At 48.2% G+C, this 18,225-nt stretch overlaps 1 protein-coding gene across 1 annotated transcript in view; it reads left to right on the top strand.

Moving 5' to 3' along the window:
* Positions 1-18,225, top strand: part of LOC129708211 (coagulation factor XIII A chain-like) — a 70,630-nt gene that overhangs the window by 22,284 nt on the left and 30,121 nt on the right. The window contains exons 5-9 of the mRNA XM_055653836.1: positions 309-427; positions 4,744-4,851; positions 9,246-9,420; positions 10,255-10,393; positions 16,179-16,282. Of these exons, the coding sequence (XP_055509811.1) occupies positions 309-427; positions 4,744-4,851; positions 9,246-9,420; positions 10,255-10,393; positions 16,179-16,282 (645 nt within the window). The remainder of the gene's footprint in view (positions 1-308; positions 428-4,743; positions 4,852-9,245; positions 9,421-10,254; positions 10,394-16,178; positions 16,283-18,225) is intronic.

The following is an 18,225-nucleotide window of genomic DNA, read 5'->3' as shown; positions in this document are numbered from 1 at the left end:
GATTGATTGAGAAGGCCAAACTGGTAGTTTTCAAGACAGAGTTATATTTAGCTCTTAGGGCTAATGGAATCAAGGGATATGGGGGAGAAGGCAGGAACGGGGTACTGATTGTGGATGATGAGCCATGATCACATTGAATGGCGGTGCTGGCTCGAGAGAGAGAGCTGAATGGCCTACTCCTGCACCTGTTGTCGATGTTTCTATGTTGTCCATCTGTGGGTCTTCGGCCTGTCAGCTGACTGTTGTCCCCATCTCTTGTTCTGCTGCGTTCCTCCCGCCTGTGTGACGGGACCTCCTGTATGGACCAGAGGATGCGGTGTATCTCAGCGATGATGACCAGCGCCAGGAGTATGTCATGAACGACGTGGGCTGCATTTACTACGGAACTTCCACTGATGTGACCAGCAGGTCGTGGATCTACGGGCAGGTTTGTCTCTCCCTCCTACGGTTTCAATTTGCTATGTAACAGTGTGCAGTGTAGGTTTACAAGGTTAATTCCCGGGATGGCGGGACTGTCATATGCTGAGAGAATGGAGCAGCTGGGCTTGTACACTCTGGAGTTTAGAAGGATGAGAGGGTATCTCACTGAAACAATTAAGATCGTTAAGGGCTTGGACATGCTAGAGGCAGGAAACATGTTCCCAATGTTGGGGGAGTCCAGAACCAGGGGGCACACAGTTTAAGAATAAGGGGTAAGCCATTTAGAACGCAGACGAGGAAACACTTTTTCTCACAGAGAGTGGTGAGTCTGTGGAATTCTCTGCCTCAGAGGGCGGTGGAGGCCGGTTCTCTGGATACTTTCAAGAGAGTGCTAGATAGGACTCTTAAAGATAGCGGAGTCAGGGGATATGGGGAGAAGGCAGGAACGGAGTAGTGATTGGGGATGATCAGCCATGATCACATTGAATGGCGGTGTTGGCTCGAAGGGCCGAATGGCCTACTCCTGCAACTATTGTCTATTGTCTATTGTCAACATTGACTTCTCCAACTTCAAGTAACCCTTGATTCCCCTCTCTCTCCATCATGGAGTTATAGAGTCACAGAGTGCTGCAGTGTGGAAACAGGCTCTTCGGCCCAACTCGCCCACACCGGCCCAGCTACCCTCGTCCCACCTGCCCTGCGCTTGGTCCATAACCCTCCAAAACTGTCCTATCCATGTACCTGTTTAACTGTTTCTTAAACGATGGGATAGTCCCAGCCTCAACTGCCTCCTCTGCCAGCTCGTTCCATACACCCACCACCCTTTGTGTGAAAAGGTTACCCCTCGGGTTCTTATTAAATCTTTCCCCCTTCACCTTGAACCCATGTCCTCTGGTCCTCGATTCCCCTACTCTGGGCAAGAGACTCTGTGCATCTACCCGATCTATTTCAATCATCCCTCCACCATCCGAGTTCTCCGACCAGTCTGACTGTGCTCCTGACTAAATTTTATATTGTCTGCCTCGATGTCACCTTCCCCTAGCTAGCAAAGATCTATTCTACATTTGCATTGTCTTCGTCCCCGTTGATGTCTCGTTTTCACACCTCATCCTTCCATATATCTGTGTCTCCCTTTACCCTGACTCTCAGTCTGAAGAAGGGTCTCGGCCCGAAACGTCACCCATTCGTTCTCTCCAGAGATGCTGCCTGTCCTGTTGAGTTACTCCAGCTTTTTGTGTCTATCTCCACCATTTCATGAGTGATAGACGCAGAATTAGGCCATTCGGCCCATCAATTCTACTCTGCCATTCAATCACGTTTGATCTATATCTCCCTCCTAACCCCATTCTCCTGCCTTCTCCCTGTAACCTCTGACACCCATACTAATCAAGAATCTATCTATCTCTTCCTTAAAAATACCCATTGACTTGGCCTCCACAGCCGTCTGTGTGGCAAAGAATTCCACAGATTCACCGCCCTCTGACTAAAGAAATTCCTCCTCATCTCCATCCTAAAAGAACGTCCGGTAATTCTGAGGCTGTGAGCTTTGGACCTAGACTCTTCCACTAGTGGAAACATCCTCTCCACATCCACTCTATCCAGGCCTCTTTATGTTTTCATTTTTAATAAGCATTTTAATATTGCATATTGATTGAGTCAAGCAGAGGTTCACCAGGTTAATTCCCGGGATGGCGGAACTGACATAGGATGAAAGAATGGAGCAGCTGGGCTTGAATTCACTGGAATTTAGAAGGATGAAAGGGTATGTCATTGAAACATATAAGATTGTTAAAGGTTTGGACACGCTAGATGCAGGAAACATGTTCCAGATGTTGGGGGAGTCCAGAACCAGGGGCCACAGTTTAAGAATAATGGGTAAGCCATTTCGAACTGAGATGAGGAAAAACTTTTTCACAAAGGGAGTTGTGAATTTGTGGAATTCTCTGCCTCAGGAGGCAGTGGAGGCCAATTCACTGTATGCATTCAAAAGAGAGTTAGATTTAGCTCTTTGGGCTAGCCGTTCTCTGGATACTTTCAAGAGAGAGCTAGATAGGGCTCTTAAAGATAGCGGAATCAAGGGAGATGGGGAGAAGGCAGGAACTGATTGTGGATGATCAGCCATGATCACAGTGAATGGTGGTACCGGCTCGACGGGCCGAATGGCCTACTCCTGCACCTATTGTCTATGTTTCTATGTAATAGGACGGCAACTGGCCCACACAAAGTTCAGTTCGTTCGGTTCAGTTTAATGTCACGTGTACCGAGGTGCAGTGAAAAGCTTTTGTTGCGTGCTATCCAGTCAGCGGAAAGATAATACAATACATGGGTGACAATTGGATGGTGGTGCAGTGGGTTGAGTTGCTGCCTCACGGCGCCAGCGACCCGGGTTCGATCCCGACTACGGGTGCTGTCTGTACGGAGTTTGCACGTTCTCCCCGTGACCGGCGTGGGTTTTCTCCGGGTGCTCCGGTTTCCTCCCGCACTCCAAAGACGTGCAGGTTTGTAGATGCATTGGCTGTGGGAAAATTGTCCCCAGTGTGTGTAGGATAGTGTTAATGTGCGGGGATCGCTGGTCGGCGCGGACCCTGTGTGCCGAAGGGCCTGTTTCCACGCTGTATCTCTAAACTAAGTTAAAATACATGATTACAATCGAGCCATTTGCAGAGTACAGTGTATGTGGAGGGAGGGATAGACCAGTCATGATTAAATGGCGTGATAGACTTGAAGGCTTTCATTGCAAAAGGATTTGAGTATAGGAGCAGGGAGGTTCTACTGCAGTTGTACAGGGTCTTGGTGAGACCACACCTGGAGTATTGCGTACAGTTTTGGTCTCCAAACCTGAGGAAGGACATTATTGCCATAGAGGGAGAGCAGAGACGGTTCACCAGACTGATTCCTGGGATGTCAGGACTGTCTTATGAAGAAAGACTGGATAGACTTGGTTTATACTCTCTAGAATTTAGGAGATTGAGAGGGGATCTTATAGAAACTTACAAAATTCTTAAGGGGTTGGACAGGCTAGAGGCAGGAAGATTGTTCCCGATGTTAGGGAAGTCCAGGACAAGGGGGTCACAGCTTAAGGATAAGGGGGAAATCCTTTAAAACCGAGATGAGAAGAACTTTTTTTTTCACACAGAGAGTGGTGAATCTCTGGAACTCTCTGCCACAGAGGGTAGTTGAGGCCAGTTCATTGGCTATATTTAAGAGGGAGTTAGATGTGGCCCTTGTGGCTAAGGGGATCAGGGGGTATGGAGAGAAGGCAGGTACGGGATACTGAGTTGGATGATCAGCCATGATCATATTGAATGGCGGTGCAGGCTCGAAGGGCCGAATGGCCTACTCCTGCACCTAATTTCTATGTTTCTATGTTTCTATGAAGGGCCGAATGGCCTAATTCTGCCCCTGCCATTTATGAGCCTGAATAATGTTTAGTGCAAGATAAAGTAAAGCCCGACCAAAGATAGTCCGAGGGTCACCAATGAGGTAGATAGCAGCTCAGGTCTGCTCTCTGGTTGTGGTGGGATGCTTCTGTTGATTGAATGGCAGAGTAGACTTGGTGGGCTTTGATGAGTAAACTTATGAGCTTATTAAATGTGTAGGAAGGAACTGCAGGTGCCTGTTTAACCCGAAGATAGGCACAACAAGCTGGAGCAACTCAGAGGGACAGGCAGCATCTCTGGAGAGAAGGGATGGGTGACGTTTCGGGTCGAGTCTTAAGAAGCGTCTGGACCTGAAACGTCACCCATTCCTTCTCTCCATAGATGCCGCCTGACCCGCTGAGTTGCTCCAGCTTTTTGGGTCTATCTCCACCATTTCAAAAGTGATAGACGCAGAAAAGGCTATTCGGCCCATCAGGTCTACTCCGCCATTCAATCAGGGCTGATCTATCTCTCCCTCCCAGCCCCATTCTCCTGCCTTCTCCCCATAACCTCTGACACCCGTACTAATCAAGAATCTATCTATCTCTGCCTTAAAAATATCCATTGAATTGGCCTCCACAGCCATCTGTGTGGCAAAGAATTCCACAGATTCACCACCCTCCGACTAAAGAAATTCCTCCTCATCTCCTTTCTAAAAGAACGTCCGGTAATTCTGAGGCTGTGAGCTCTGGTCCTAGACTCTCCCACCAGTGGAAACATCCTCTCCACATCCACTATATGCAAGACTCTGTACATTTTTCCATCCTTGTTGTTCATTTTTAATAAGCATTTTAATATTACTCCAGCTGTTTGCGTCTATCTATCTGATGAACTTATTATCCTGACATAAGTTAGTTGTCTGATCAGAATCTAATCGTCTGTCTTGCTGTTTGTTTCCTTCCAGTTTGAAAGGAATGTACTGAACGCTTGCATCCACGTTCTGGACCGGGCGCGGATGCCTCTACAGTCCAGGGGTTGCCCCATCAATGTGTGCCGTGTGGCATCTGCCATGGTGAGTTACATGTAGCCTCGAGGGCAACGATAAATGCCCCCTGTCAATAGACAATAGACAATAGGTGCAGGAGTAGGCCATTCAGCCCTTCGAGCCAACACCACCATTCACTGTGATCATGGCTGATCATCCCCATTCAGTACCCCGTTCCTGCCTTCTCCCCATATCCCCTGACTACACTATCTTTAAGAGCCCTATCTAGCTCTCTCTTCAAAGTATCCAGAGAACCGGCCTCCGGACTCTGAGGCAGAGAATTCCACAGACTCACCACTCTCTGTGAGAAAAAGTGTTTCCTCGTCTCTGTTCTAAATGGCTTACTCCTCATTCTTAAACTGTGGCCCCTGGTTCTGGACTCCCCCAACATCGGGAACATGTTTCCTGCCTCTAGCGTGTCCAAACCCTTAATAATCTTATATGTTTCAATGAGATACCCTCTCATCCTTCTAAACTCCAGAGTATACAAGCCCAGCTGCTCCATTCTCTCAGCATATGACGGTCCCGCCACCCGGGAATGAATCTTGTAAACGTACGCTGCACTCCCTCATTTGATATCACACTTCATGAGTTCTAGGAGCAGAATGAGGCCATTCGGCCCCTCAAGTCCACCCCGTCATTCAATCATGGCTGATCTTTTCCCCCTTCACCTTAAACCTGACCAACTCGCCCACACCGGCCAGCAATGTCCCACCTACACTAGTCCCACTTGCCTGCGCTTGGTCCATATCCCTCCAAACCCATCCTATCCATGTACCTGTCTAACTGCTTCTTAAACATTGCAATAGTTCCAGCCTCAACTATCTCCTCTGGCAGCTTGTTCCATGCACCCACCACCCTCTGTGTGAAAAAGCTACCCCTCGGATTCCTATTAAATCTTTTCCCCTTCACCTTGAACCTATGTCCTCTGGTCCTCGACTCCCCGACTCTGGGCAAGAGAATCTGTGCATCTACCCGATCTATTCCTCTCATGATTTTGTACACCTCTACAAGATCACCCCTCATCCTCCTGCGCTCCTAGGAATAGAGACCTAGCCTACTCAACCTCTCCCTATAGCATCTTCCCGAATCTATCTATCTCTGCCTTAAAAATATTCAGTGACCTGACCACAGCCATCTGTGGCAAAGCATTCCACATATTCACTGCATTCTGATGAAATAAATATCAAAATAAATTCCTGCTCATCTCCTTCCTAAAGGAACAACCTTTAATTCTGAGGCTGTGACCTCTGGTCCTAGACTCTCCCACTAGTGGAAACATCCTCTCCACATCCACTCTATCCAGGCCTTTCAGTATTCGGTAAGTTTCAATGAGAACCCCCGCCCCCCTCATCCTAAACTCCAGCGAGTACAGGCCCAGTGCCGACAAACACTCATCATCATACGTTAACCTACTCATTCCTAGGATCGTTCTTGTATTATTGTTATGTGTACCTGGATACATTGACGGCTCTGGGCCTGAACAAAACCTTTAGAAAGGAGATGAGGAGGAATTGTGTTAGCCAGTGGGTGGTGAATCTATGGAATTCATTGTCAAGGACAGCTGTGGAGACCAAATCATTGGTTTAGATAAGTTTTATATAGTTTATTGGCATGAGGTACAGTGAAAAGCTTTTATTGTGTGCTATCAAGACAGTACATGATTACAATCGAGCTGTCCACAGTGTACAGATACATAATAAGGGAGTAACGTTCAGTGCAAAATAAAGCCAGCAACATCTGATCAAAGATAGTCCAGTCGATGAATGAATGAATGATTAAGTTTATTGGTCAAGTATTCACATACCAGGAATTTGCCTTGGTGCTCCGCCCGCAAGTGACAACATACATACAGTGACAGTTAGGAATGACACATAAAACATTATGGTATTCTTAAGGAGATAGATAGATTATTGATTAGTGCAGATGTCAGGGATTATGGTGAGAAGGCAGAAGAATGGGGTTAGGGGGGAGAGATAGATCATCCATTATTAAATGGTGGAATAGACTTGTTGGGCCGAATGGCCCAATTCTTCTCCTATCACTTATGACCTTATGAACCTCAGTTTAGTTTATTGTCACGTGTACCGAGGTACAGTGAAAGGCTTTTGTTGCGTGCTAACCAGTCAGCGGAAAGACAATACATGATTACAATCGAGCCGTCTACAGTGTACAGATACATGGTAAAGGGAATAACGTTTAGTGCAAGGTAAAGTCAGCAACATCCGATCAACGATACTCCGAGGGTCACCAATGAGGTAGATAGTAGTTCAAGACCGCTCTCTGGTTGTGGTAGGATGGTTCAGTTGCCTGATAACAGCTGGGAAGAAACTGTCCCTGAATCTGGAGGTGTGCGTTTTCACACTTCTGTACCTCTTGCCTGATGGGAGAGGGGAGAAGGGGGAGTGACCGGGAGTGCGACTGGTCCTTGATGATGCTGCTGGCCTTGCCGAGGCAGCGTGAGGTGTAGATGGAGTCAATGGAAGGGAGGTTGGTTTGTGTGATGGTCTGGGCTGCGTCCACAATTCTCTGCAATTTCTTACGGTCTTGGATGGAGCTGTTCCCAAACCGAGCTGTGATGAATCCCGATAAAATGCTTGATGAACAGTTGTTTTCTTGACCTAAGAGGAATATTATTTGCGTTGGGAGAAATGTCTTTGAAGCATGTGGCACGAAGCGTGATTTGGACCCGAGATTGCCAACATGTAAAGCAACAAGTGAGCTGTTGTATCCTTGCATCTCTCAAGCTGTTGACTTGGATGTCCTCAGCAGTGCAAGTTCCCTAATTGCCTTTTAAATTTAAATTTATTCAGTAAATTTTCAGTCAAGGGCCTGCCCACTTGGCAATCATTTCCTTTTTTTTTTTTTTTAATATTTTTTATTAGAAGTACAATAATGTAATACATAAGTACCTAATACATAATGAGATATTACAGTTCATGTACAACTTCTTGTTTCAAATTTAACAGAATAGAACAGAAAATGAGACAAGCCAAGATAGAGAACATAGAAACATAGAAAAATAGAAAATTGGTACAGGAGTAGGCCATTCGGCCCTTCGACCCTGCACCGCCATTCAATATGATCATGGCTGATCATCCAACTCAGTATCCCGCACCTGCCTTCTCTCCATACCCCCTGATCCCTTTAGCCACAAGGGCCACATCTAACTCCCTCTTAAATATAGCCAATGAACTGGCCTCAACTACCCTCTGTGGCAGAGAATTCCAGAGATTCACCACTCTCTGTGTGAAAAATGTTTTTCTCATCTCAGTCTTAAAGGATTTCCCCTTTATCCTTAAACTGTGACCCCTTGTTCTGGACTTCCCCAACATCGGGAACAATCTTCCTGCATCTAGCCTGTCCAACCCCTTAAGAATTTTGTAAGTTTCTATAAGATCCCCCCTCAATCTCCTAAATTCTAGCGAGTATAAACCAAGTCTATCCAGTCTTTCTTCATATGAAAGTCAGAAAAGAGTATCGTAAGCAGTGATGATAGTGTTAGTTCGTGAGATAGTACAGAAAGCCCAGAGAAAAGGTAGAAGGGGATGGAGGAAAAAAGAGAAATAGAGAAAAAGTAAGGAAATAAAAAGAAAGAGATTGAGAGAGATTTACCTATATCTTTATCCACCCATCACCCGGTTCTGGAACGTTTAATTTCTAAGGTAATGTTGCACCATATGCTTGTAAAAAGTAGATAAAAGAAGACCAAATCATTAAGAATTGGTCTGCTTTGCGATTATTTTCGGCGACTGCCGGCGTTATATCAGCGTCGCCAAAAGATTTTGAACATTTCAAAATCCAGCGGCGACAAAAAAAATGTTGCGTCACTTGAAAAAAACACCGCGCGCCAATGCGTCGTCACGCCGCAGTGATCATATACGTCAGTCAATGATGCCGGCAGTCGCCGATAAAATCGCCAAGTGGGACAGGCCCTTCAGCCTCTCAGTTAAATGAAAGAAGGATAATCATAAAATTCACCTCATGTTAAAATGGCGGGGAGCAGTCACAGAGTCATCGACGTCGGAATCTGGCCCTTGGGCCCTGCTCACCTACGCCGACCAACGTGCCCCATCTACACTAGTCCCGTGCTAGGTGGCACGCGGTAGAGTCGCTGCCTCACAGCGCCAGAGACCCGGGTTCCATCCCGCTTGTACGGAGTTTTTACCTTCTCCCCGTGACCTGTGTGTGTTTTCTCCGGGTGGGCCGAATCAACGGTTTCCATGCTATATGTATAAACTAAACCAAACTCCAAAGACGTGCAGGCTTGTAGGTTAATTGGCTTTGGTAAAAAATGTCCCCAGTGTATAGGATAGTGCTGGTGTAAAGGGGGGAGGGGGGGAATCGCTGGCTGGCACAAACTCGATGGGCTGAAGGGCCTGTTCGTGCACTGTATCTCTAACGTATTTTTCTCTGCGCAGATTAATTCGAAGGACGATGCGGGCGTGCTGGTGGGGTGTTGGGATGGGAAGTACATTGATGGAGTGGCCCCCACAGCCTGGAACAGTAGCGTAGAGATACTGCTGCTGTACTACAAGAACAGACAACCTGTCTGTTTCGGACAGTGCTGGGTCTTTGCTGCCGTGCTCAACACAGGTACACAAGCACGCGCACACAGGCATGCACACGCACATGCACGCACACAAGCACGCACGCAAGCACACGCACGCAGGCATGCACACACACACACACGCAGGCACGCACGCACGCACGCACACACGCGCATGCATGCACACATGCACGCACACACTAACACACACACTCACGCACTCACACACACCCACACGTACGCATGCACACACGCACGCACGCACGCGCACACTCACACACAAACATGTGACCTTATGACCTTGTATGTCTATATAAAATCATGAGAGGAATAGATCGGGTAGATGCACAGAGCCTCTTGCCCAGGGTAGGGTAATCGTGGACATAGGTTTAAGGTGTGGGGCAAAGGAACCTCTATTCCATGGAGCGCAGGAGGATGAGGGGTGATCTTATAGAGGTGTACCAAATCCTGAGATGAATAGATCGGGTAGATGCACAGTCTCTTGCCCAGAGTAGGGGAATCGAAGACCAGAGGACATAGGTTCAAGGTGAAGGGGAAAAGATTTAATAGGAATCTGAGGGGTAACGTTTCCACACAGGTGGGTGTCTGGAACAAGCTGCCAGAGGAGGTAGCTGAGGCTGGGACTGTCCCATCGTTGAAGAAACAGTTAGACAGGTACATGGATAGGACAGATTTGGAGAGATATGGACCAAACGCAGGCAGTTGGGACTGGTGTAGCTGGGACATTGTTGGGCGTTGTGGGCAGGTTGGGCCGAAGGGCCTGTTTCCACACTGTATCACTCGGTGACTAGATTCTGTGTGTGTAGCCGCCACTGAGAGGGTGGGTGTTGATGGCGTTGTGTTATTGTGACCCTCCCTAGTGCTGCGATGCCTGGGCCTCCCCACCAGAGTGGTCACCAACTTCTCCTCAGCCCACGACAACGATGCCAACCTGCACACAGACATCATCCTGGACCAGGACGGGAAGAAGATGCTGGAGCTGACCAAGGACTCCATCTGGTACGTTAAGAGAGAATGATGTCATATGCTGAGAGAATGGAGCGGCTGGGCTTGTACACTCTGGAGTTTAGAAGGATGAGAGGGGATCCCATTGAAACATATGATAGTTAAGGGTTTGGACACACTGGAGGCAGGAAACATGTTCCCGATGTTGGGGGAGTCCAGAACCAGGGGCCACACAGTTTAAGAATAAGGGATAAGCCATTTAGAACGGAGATGAGGAAACACTTTTTATCACAGCGAGTGGTGAGTCTGTGGAATTCTCTGCCTCAGAGGGCGGTGGAGGCCGGTTCTCTGGATAATTTCAAGAGAGAGCTAGATAGGGCTCTTAAAAATAGCGGAGTCAGGGGATATGAGGAGAAGGCAGGAACGGGGAACTGATTGGCAGGAACGGGGAACGTTGCCGAACCAGCAGGTCGAGGAACAGCTTCTTTCCGGCGGCTGTCACTCTACTCAACAACGTACCTCGGTGACTGCCAATCCTCCCCTTTATTCTAAGACTGTGGCCCCTGTTCTGGAATCGCCCAACATTGGGAACATATTTCATGCATGTAGCTAGAACAGTCCTTTTATAATTGTATATGTTTCTATGAGATCTTCCCCCCCCCCCCCCCCCCCCCCCCCCCCCCCCCCCGGTCACTTATTATTATTTATTCAAATCGTTTGCTATGTCGCTCTCTTCCAGGGAGATGCTAAATGCATTTCGTTGTCTCTGTACTGTACACTGACAATGACAATTAAAATTGAATCTGAATCTGAATCTGAATCTGAATCTGATTGTGGATGACATTGAATGGTGGTGCTGGCTCGAAGGGCCGAATGGCCTACTCCTGCATCTATTGTCTATTGTCTCCCATAAGCTTACAAAAATAGAAACATAGAAAATAGGTGTAGGAGGAGGCCATTCGGCCCTTCAAGCCAGCACCGCCATTCATTGTGATCGTGGCTGATCATCCCCAATCAATAACCCGTGCCTGCCTTCTCCCCATATCCCTTGATTCCCCGAGCCCCTAGAGCTCTATCTAACTCTCCCTTAAATCCATCCAGTGACTTGGTCTCCACTGCCCTCTGTGGCAGGGAATTCCACAGACTCACAACTCTCTGGGTGAAAACGTTTTTTTCTCACCTCAGTCTTAAATGGCCTCCCCTTTATTCTAAGACTGTGGCCCCTGGTTCTGGACTCGCCCAACATTGGGAACGTTTTTCCTGCATCTAGCTTGTCCAGTCCTTTTATAATTTTATATGTTTCTATGAGATCTTCCCCTCATCCTTCTAAAGGCCTGTGGGTTAATTCCCAGGATGGCAGGACTGACGTATGATGAAAGAATGGGTCGACTGGGCTTGTATTCTCTAGAATTTAGAAGGATGAGAGGGTATCGTATAGAAACATGTAACATTCTTAGAGGATTAGACAGGCTCGATGCAGGAAAAATGTTCCCAATGTTGGGGGAATCCAGAACCAGGGGTCACACAGTTTAAGAATAAGGGGTCGGCCATTTAGAACTGAGATGAGGAAAAACCTTTTCACCCAGATAGTTGTGAATCTGTGGAATTCTCTGGCACAGAAGGCAGTGGAGGCCGATTCACTGTATGTTTTCAAGAGAGAGTTAGATTTAGCTCTTAGGGCTAACGGAATCAAGGGATATGGGGAGAAAGCAGGAACGGGGTACTGATTGTGGATGATCAACCATGATCATATTGAATGTAGGTGCTGGCTTGAAGGGCCGAATGGCCTACTCCTGCACCTATTTTTCTATGTTTCTATGTTTATTTGACCTGGTATAAATGCAATTTGCCCCTAGTGTGTGTAGGATAGTGCTAGTGTGCGGGGTGGTCGCTAGTTGGCGCGGACCCAGTGGGCTAAAGGGCATGTTTTCGTGCTGTTTCGCTAAACTAAACTGAAAACGATTAACCTACAAACCTGTACGTCTTTGGAGTGTGGGAGGAAACCAGAGCACCCGGAGAAAACCCACGCGGGTCAAAGGTACAAACTCCGTACAGACCGGTAGTCAGGACCGAACCTGGGATCCTGGCGCCGTGAAGCAGCTGCTCTACCCGCTGCGCCACTACGCCGCCCAACTGCATCTGCCTCCACCACCACCCTCCCGGCACCCACTATTGAGAGAGCAGTTTTTTTCCAGTTCAGTTTAGTTTCTTGTCACGTGCACCAAGGAACAGTGAAAATCTTTTTTGTTGCGTGCTCTCTAGTCAGCGAAAAGACAACACATGATTACCCTCATCTATTGCATCCGCTGCTCTAGATGTCAGCTGCTCTACATCGGTGAGACCAAGCGCAGGCTTGGCGATCGCTTTGCCCAACACCTCCGCTCGGTTCACAATAACCAACCTGATCTCCCGGTGGCTCAGCATTTCAACTCCCCCTCCCATTCCGAATCCAACCTTTCTGTCCTGGGCCTCCTCCATGGCCAGACTGAGTCCCACTGCAAATTGGAGGAGCAGCACCTCATATTTCGCTTGGGTAGTTTACACCCCAGCGGTATGAACATTGACTTCTCCAATTTCAGGTAGTCCTTGCTTTCTCCCTCTTTCCCCTCCCCTTCCCAGCTCTCCCACAGCCCACTGCCTCCGCCTCTTCCTTTCTTCCCCCACCCCCTCACCAGTCTGAAGATGGGTCTCGACCCTGAAACTTTGCCTATTTCCTTCACTCCATAGATGCTGCCTCACCCGCTGAGTTTCTCCAGCATTTTTGTCTGCCTTTGATTTTCCAGCATCTGCAGTTCCTTCTTGAACATGATTACAATCAATCCATTCACTGTATTTGATTTATTTTCTCACTTCAGGTAGCCCCGGCATTCTCTCTCTAACGCACCAGCTTCTCCTTTTCACCCAACAAACAGCAAACAACGTCCTGCCCCCTTTATCATTGTTACTTTTGTGCGTTTCTTTCGTTCCTTGTTCTTTATCTCTCTACATCTTAATCTATATCTCTCGTTTTCCTTATCCCTAACCAATCTGAAGAAGGGTCACGACCCGAAATGTAACCCCTGCCTTCTCTCCAGAAATGCTGCCTGACCCGCTGAGTTACTCCAGCACTGTGTGAAACGTCACCTATCCGTGTTCTCCACAGATGCTGCCTGACCCGCTGAGTTACTCCAGCACTCTGTGAAACGTCACCTATCCATGTTCTCCACAGATGCTGCCTGACCCGCTGAGTTACTCCAGCACGTTGTGTCCGTCTTCCATTCACAGTCTATAGATACCCTCTATTGAAACAACCTCTGTTGAAGAATATTTAAGAAAGAACTGCAGATGCTGGAAAAATCGACGGTAAACAAAAAATGCTGGAGTAACTCAGCGGGTGAGGCAGCATCTATGGATTGAAGGAATTGGCGAAGCTTCGGGTCGAGACCCTCTGCCAATTTGTGGAATTCCCTGCCACAGAGGGCAGTGGAGGCCAAGTCACTGGATGGATTTAAGAGAGAGTTAGATAGAGCTCTAGGGGCTGGTGGAATCAAGGGATACGGGGAGAAGGCAGGCACGGGTTATTGATTGGGAACGATCAGCCATGATCACAATGAATGGTGGTGCTGGCTTGAAGGGCTGAACGGCCTCCTCCTGCACCTATTTTCTATGTTTCAGATGTCTGCCCTCGATTAAAGAATGTTCTCAACATACCTTGCGATAACTTTTAATATTCAACATCTGAAGACTATCTGCAGATATTTTTAAATAATTGAAAGCATGGATGTTTAAACGTGAAAGTTAAAAAGAGGTGTCTGTGTAGCGTGTGTTAATGCAGTTTGGCATTCTCAAACACGCCCATCTCCTGGGAGGCTGAATGTACTCGGCTAATTGAAATATATTTAGATTCTTCCTCAGCTGTTTACCACATTTGAATCTGGGTTGCCATCAGTTGAAAGCAAGTGCCTGCCTTCAACCCTTTCCCACCACCATATGCTTTATTAGTTTAGTTTAGTTTAGAGTTACAGCGCGGAAACAGGCTCCTCAGCCTGCCGAGCCTGCGCCGACCAGCGATCCCCGCACATCAGAATCAGAATCAGATTTTATTCGCCAAGTATGTTTTGCAATATACGAGGAATTTCACTGGCCAGGTCAATCATACAATAAAAAGCAACAGATCACTCATTTTAACACGAACATCCACCACAGTGACTCCTACACATTCCTCACTGTGATGGAATGCGAAATAAAGTTCAAAGTCCTTCCCTTAGTTCTTCCTCAGTCGGGGGCCTCGAGCCTCCGTTGACGGGACGGTATTGACTCCCGTAGTCGGCGGCGTTCGGACCCCCCGCGTCGAGGCGATCAGCTCCCGCATCGGGGGGGATGTCAGCTCCACCGCGCTGGGCGATTGAACCTCGTGTCGGGGCTGGTCGAACCTTCTGTGGCGTTGGAGCTCCCGACTCGCCTCTCCCTAGACTGCGAGCCCTTGTTAGTAAGTCGGCAGGCCGCGGTGGGAGCGATCCCAGGCAAGGGATCAGCTCCGATGTTAAGTCCGTGCCCCGCGGTGGGGCTCACGACAGTCCGAGGAGGCCTCCAGCTCCAGCGATGGTAGGCTGCAGAGCCCGGAGAATGTGATCCGTAAATTGATCGCATCTCCGCGAAGGTAGGAACCGATCCCCTCCCCCCACATAAAACAAACCGAAGACCATTAAAACAAACTTTTAACAGACGCTAAAAATAACATAAAGGTGAAAAAACAAACAGACTGCCGGCAGGGCTGCCATCTTCCCGGCGCCCCCTGGTGGTCTGATAGGAAAGATAGGAAAGATATTTAAGAAGGAACTGCAGATGCTGGAAAATCGAAGGTAGACAAAAATGCTGGAGAAACTCAGCGGGTGCAGCAGCATCTATGGAGCAAAGGAAACATTTCCTTCGATGCTGCCGCACCCACTGAGTTTCTCCAGCATTTTTGTCTACCATAGGAAGATATTGTCAAGCTTGAAAGGGTTCGAGGATGTTGCCAGGGCTAGAGGGTGTGAGCTATAGGGAGAGGTTGACTAGGCTGGGTCTCTATTCCATGGAGCGCAGGAGGATGAGGGGTGATCCAACAGAGGTATACAAAATCATGAGAGGAATATACTCAGGTAGATGGACAGAGTCTCTTGCCCAGACAAGGGGAATCGAGGACCAGAGGACGTAGGATCAAGGTGATGGGGTAAAGATTTAATAGGAATCCCAGGGATAATGTTTTCACACAAAAGGTGGTGGGTGTATGCAACGAGCTGCCAGAAGAGGTATGTGAGGCTGGGACTATCCCATTGTTTAAGAAACAGTTAGACAGGTACATGGATAGGACAGGTATCGAGGGATATGGACCAAGCGCAGGCAAGTGGGACTAGTGTAGCTGGGACATTGTTGGCCGGTGTGGGCGAGTTGGGCCGAAGGGCCTGTTTCCACACTGTATCACTCTGTGACTCTATTAACACTATCCTACACCCATTAGTGACAATTTACATTTGCACCAAATCAATTAACCTACAAACCTCCGCACGTCTTTAGAGTGTGGGAGGAAACCGAAGATCTCGGAGAAAACCCACGCAGGTCACGGGGAGAGAACGTACAAACTCTGTACTGGCAGCGCCCGTGGTCAGGATGGAACCCGGGTCGCCGGCGCTGTGAGGCAGCAACTCTACCGCTGCGCCACACTAGACTACACCCGACAATAAACGAAAGTGAACTGAACGGACTTCCTCTCTCCGGTGTTTTGCGGCACTCTACGATACGGTGCGATAGAACTTTATTTATCCCAGGAGGGAGATTGGAAGTGACATCCAATGACATCCTCGTTCTTCTCGCCCCCAAGGAACTACCACTGCTGGAACGAGTGCTGGATGCTGAGGGCTGATCTCCCACCTCGCTACGGAGGCTGGCAAGTTGTCGACGCCACTCCTCAGGAGACCAGTGAAGGTTTGCCAGGGGTTCTAAGGAGGGTGGGGGGGGTAGGGGGTTGAGGGATCAAGGAAAGAGCGTTTACGTGGCAGCCCTGTTTCCACCAACCTGTCATAGAAACATAGACATAGAAATATAGAAATTAGGTGCAGGAGTAGACCATTCCGCCCTTCGAGCCTGCACCGCCATTCAATATGATCATGGCTGATCATCCAACTCAGTATCCCGTACCTGCCTTCTCTCCATATCCCCTGATCCCTTTAGCCACAAGGGCCACATCTTAAATATAGCCAATGAACTGGCCTCAACTACCTTCTGTGGCAGAGAATTCCACAGATTCACCACTCTCTGTGCAAAAAATGATTTTCTCATCTCGGTCCTAAAAGACTTCCCTCTTATCCTTAAACTGTGACCCCTTGTTCTGGGCTTCCCCAACATCGGGAACAATCTTCCTGCATCTAGCCTGTCCAACCCCTTAAGAATTTTGTAAGTTTCTATAAGATCCCCCCTCAATCTTCTAAATTGTAGCGTGTACAAGCCGAGTCTATCCAGTCTTTCTTCATATGAAAGTCCTGCCATCCCAGGGATCAGTCTGGTAAACCTTCTCTGTACTCCCTCTATGGCAAGAATGTCTTTCCACTGCCACGCACAAGAAGCGACAAGACGGACACCATTGTGTGCAGATGTGGAGAAGTGTGTTCCAGCTCTGGGCTGGACAACTTGTAATCTTGTGTTGTGGACACGACAAGATGAAGAAGAGGCACTGGCAGCATAATTAGGCTATTCAGAATTCGGACGAGAGCTCTAGGGAGAGATTGAGCAGGCTGGGACTCTATTCCATGGAGCGCAGGAGGGTGAGGGGCGATCTTGTAGGGGTGCACAAAATCATAGATCGGGTAGTCTCTTGCCCAGAGTAGGGGAATCGAGGGGCAGAGGACATGGGTTCAAGGTGGAGGGGAAAAGATTTAATAGGAATGTGAGGGGTAACTTTTTCCACACAAAGGGTGGTGGGTGTATGGAGCAAGCTGCCAGAGGTGGTAGTTGAGGCTGGGACGATCGCAACTTAGACAGGTACAAGGATAGGACAGGTTTAGAGGGATATGGGTCAAACGCCGACAGGTGGGACTAGTGTGGCTGGGACGCGTTGGCCAATGTGGGCAAGTGGGCCGAAGGGCCTGTTTCCATGCTGTATCTCTCTAAGCTTCTATGTACAGAGGTACAGTGAAAAACCTTTTTGTTGTATACTATTCAGTCAGCGGAAAGAAGGTCTGAAGAAGGGTCTCGACCCGAAATGTCACCCATCCTTTTTCTCCAGAGATGCTGCCTGACCCACTAAGTTACTCCAGCACTTTGTGTATATCAGCGGAAAGACTATACATGGTCACCATTGAGTCGTCCACTGTGTACAGATAAAGGATGAAGAGAATAACGTTTAGTGCAAGAGGAACAATAACAAGAGAAATCGAATATAGGAGCAAAGAGGTCCGTCTGCAGGGCCCTAGTGAGACCACACCTGGAGTATTGTGTGCAGTTTTGGTCCCCGAATTTGAGGAAGGATGTTCTTGCTATTGAGGGAGTGCAGTGTAGGTTTACAAGGTTAATTCCCGGGATGGCGGGACTGTCGTATGCTGAGAGAATGGAACGGCTGGGCTTGTACACTCTGGAGTTTAGAAGGATGAGAGGGTATCTCATTGAGACGTATAAGATTGTTAAGGGCTTGGACACGCTAGAGGCAGGAAACATGTCCCTGATGTTGGGAGAGTCCAGAACAAGGGGCCACAGTTTAAGAATAAGGAGTAAGCCATTTAGAACGGAGACGAGGAAACACTTTTTTTCACAGAGAATGGTGAGTCTGTGGAATTCTCTGCCTCAGAGGGCGGTGGAGGCAGGTTCTCTGGATGCTTTCAAGAGAGAGCTAGATAGAGCTCTTAAAAATAGCGGAGTCAGGGGGTTATGGGGAG

This window comes from Leucoraja erinacea, chromosome 2 (genome assembly GCF_028641065.1).
Source record: "Leucoraja erinacea ecotype New England chromosome 2, Leri_hhj_1, whole genome shotgun sequence".
NCBI classification, from domain to species: domain Eukaryota; kingdom Metazoa; phylum Chordata; class Chondrichthyes; order Rajiformes; family Rajidae; genus Leucoraja; species Leucoraja erinaceus.
This window is presented reverse-complemented; position numbering and strand designations above follow the sequence as displayed.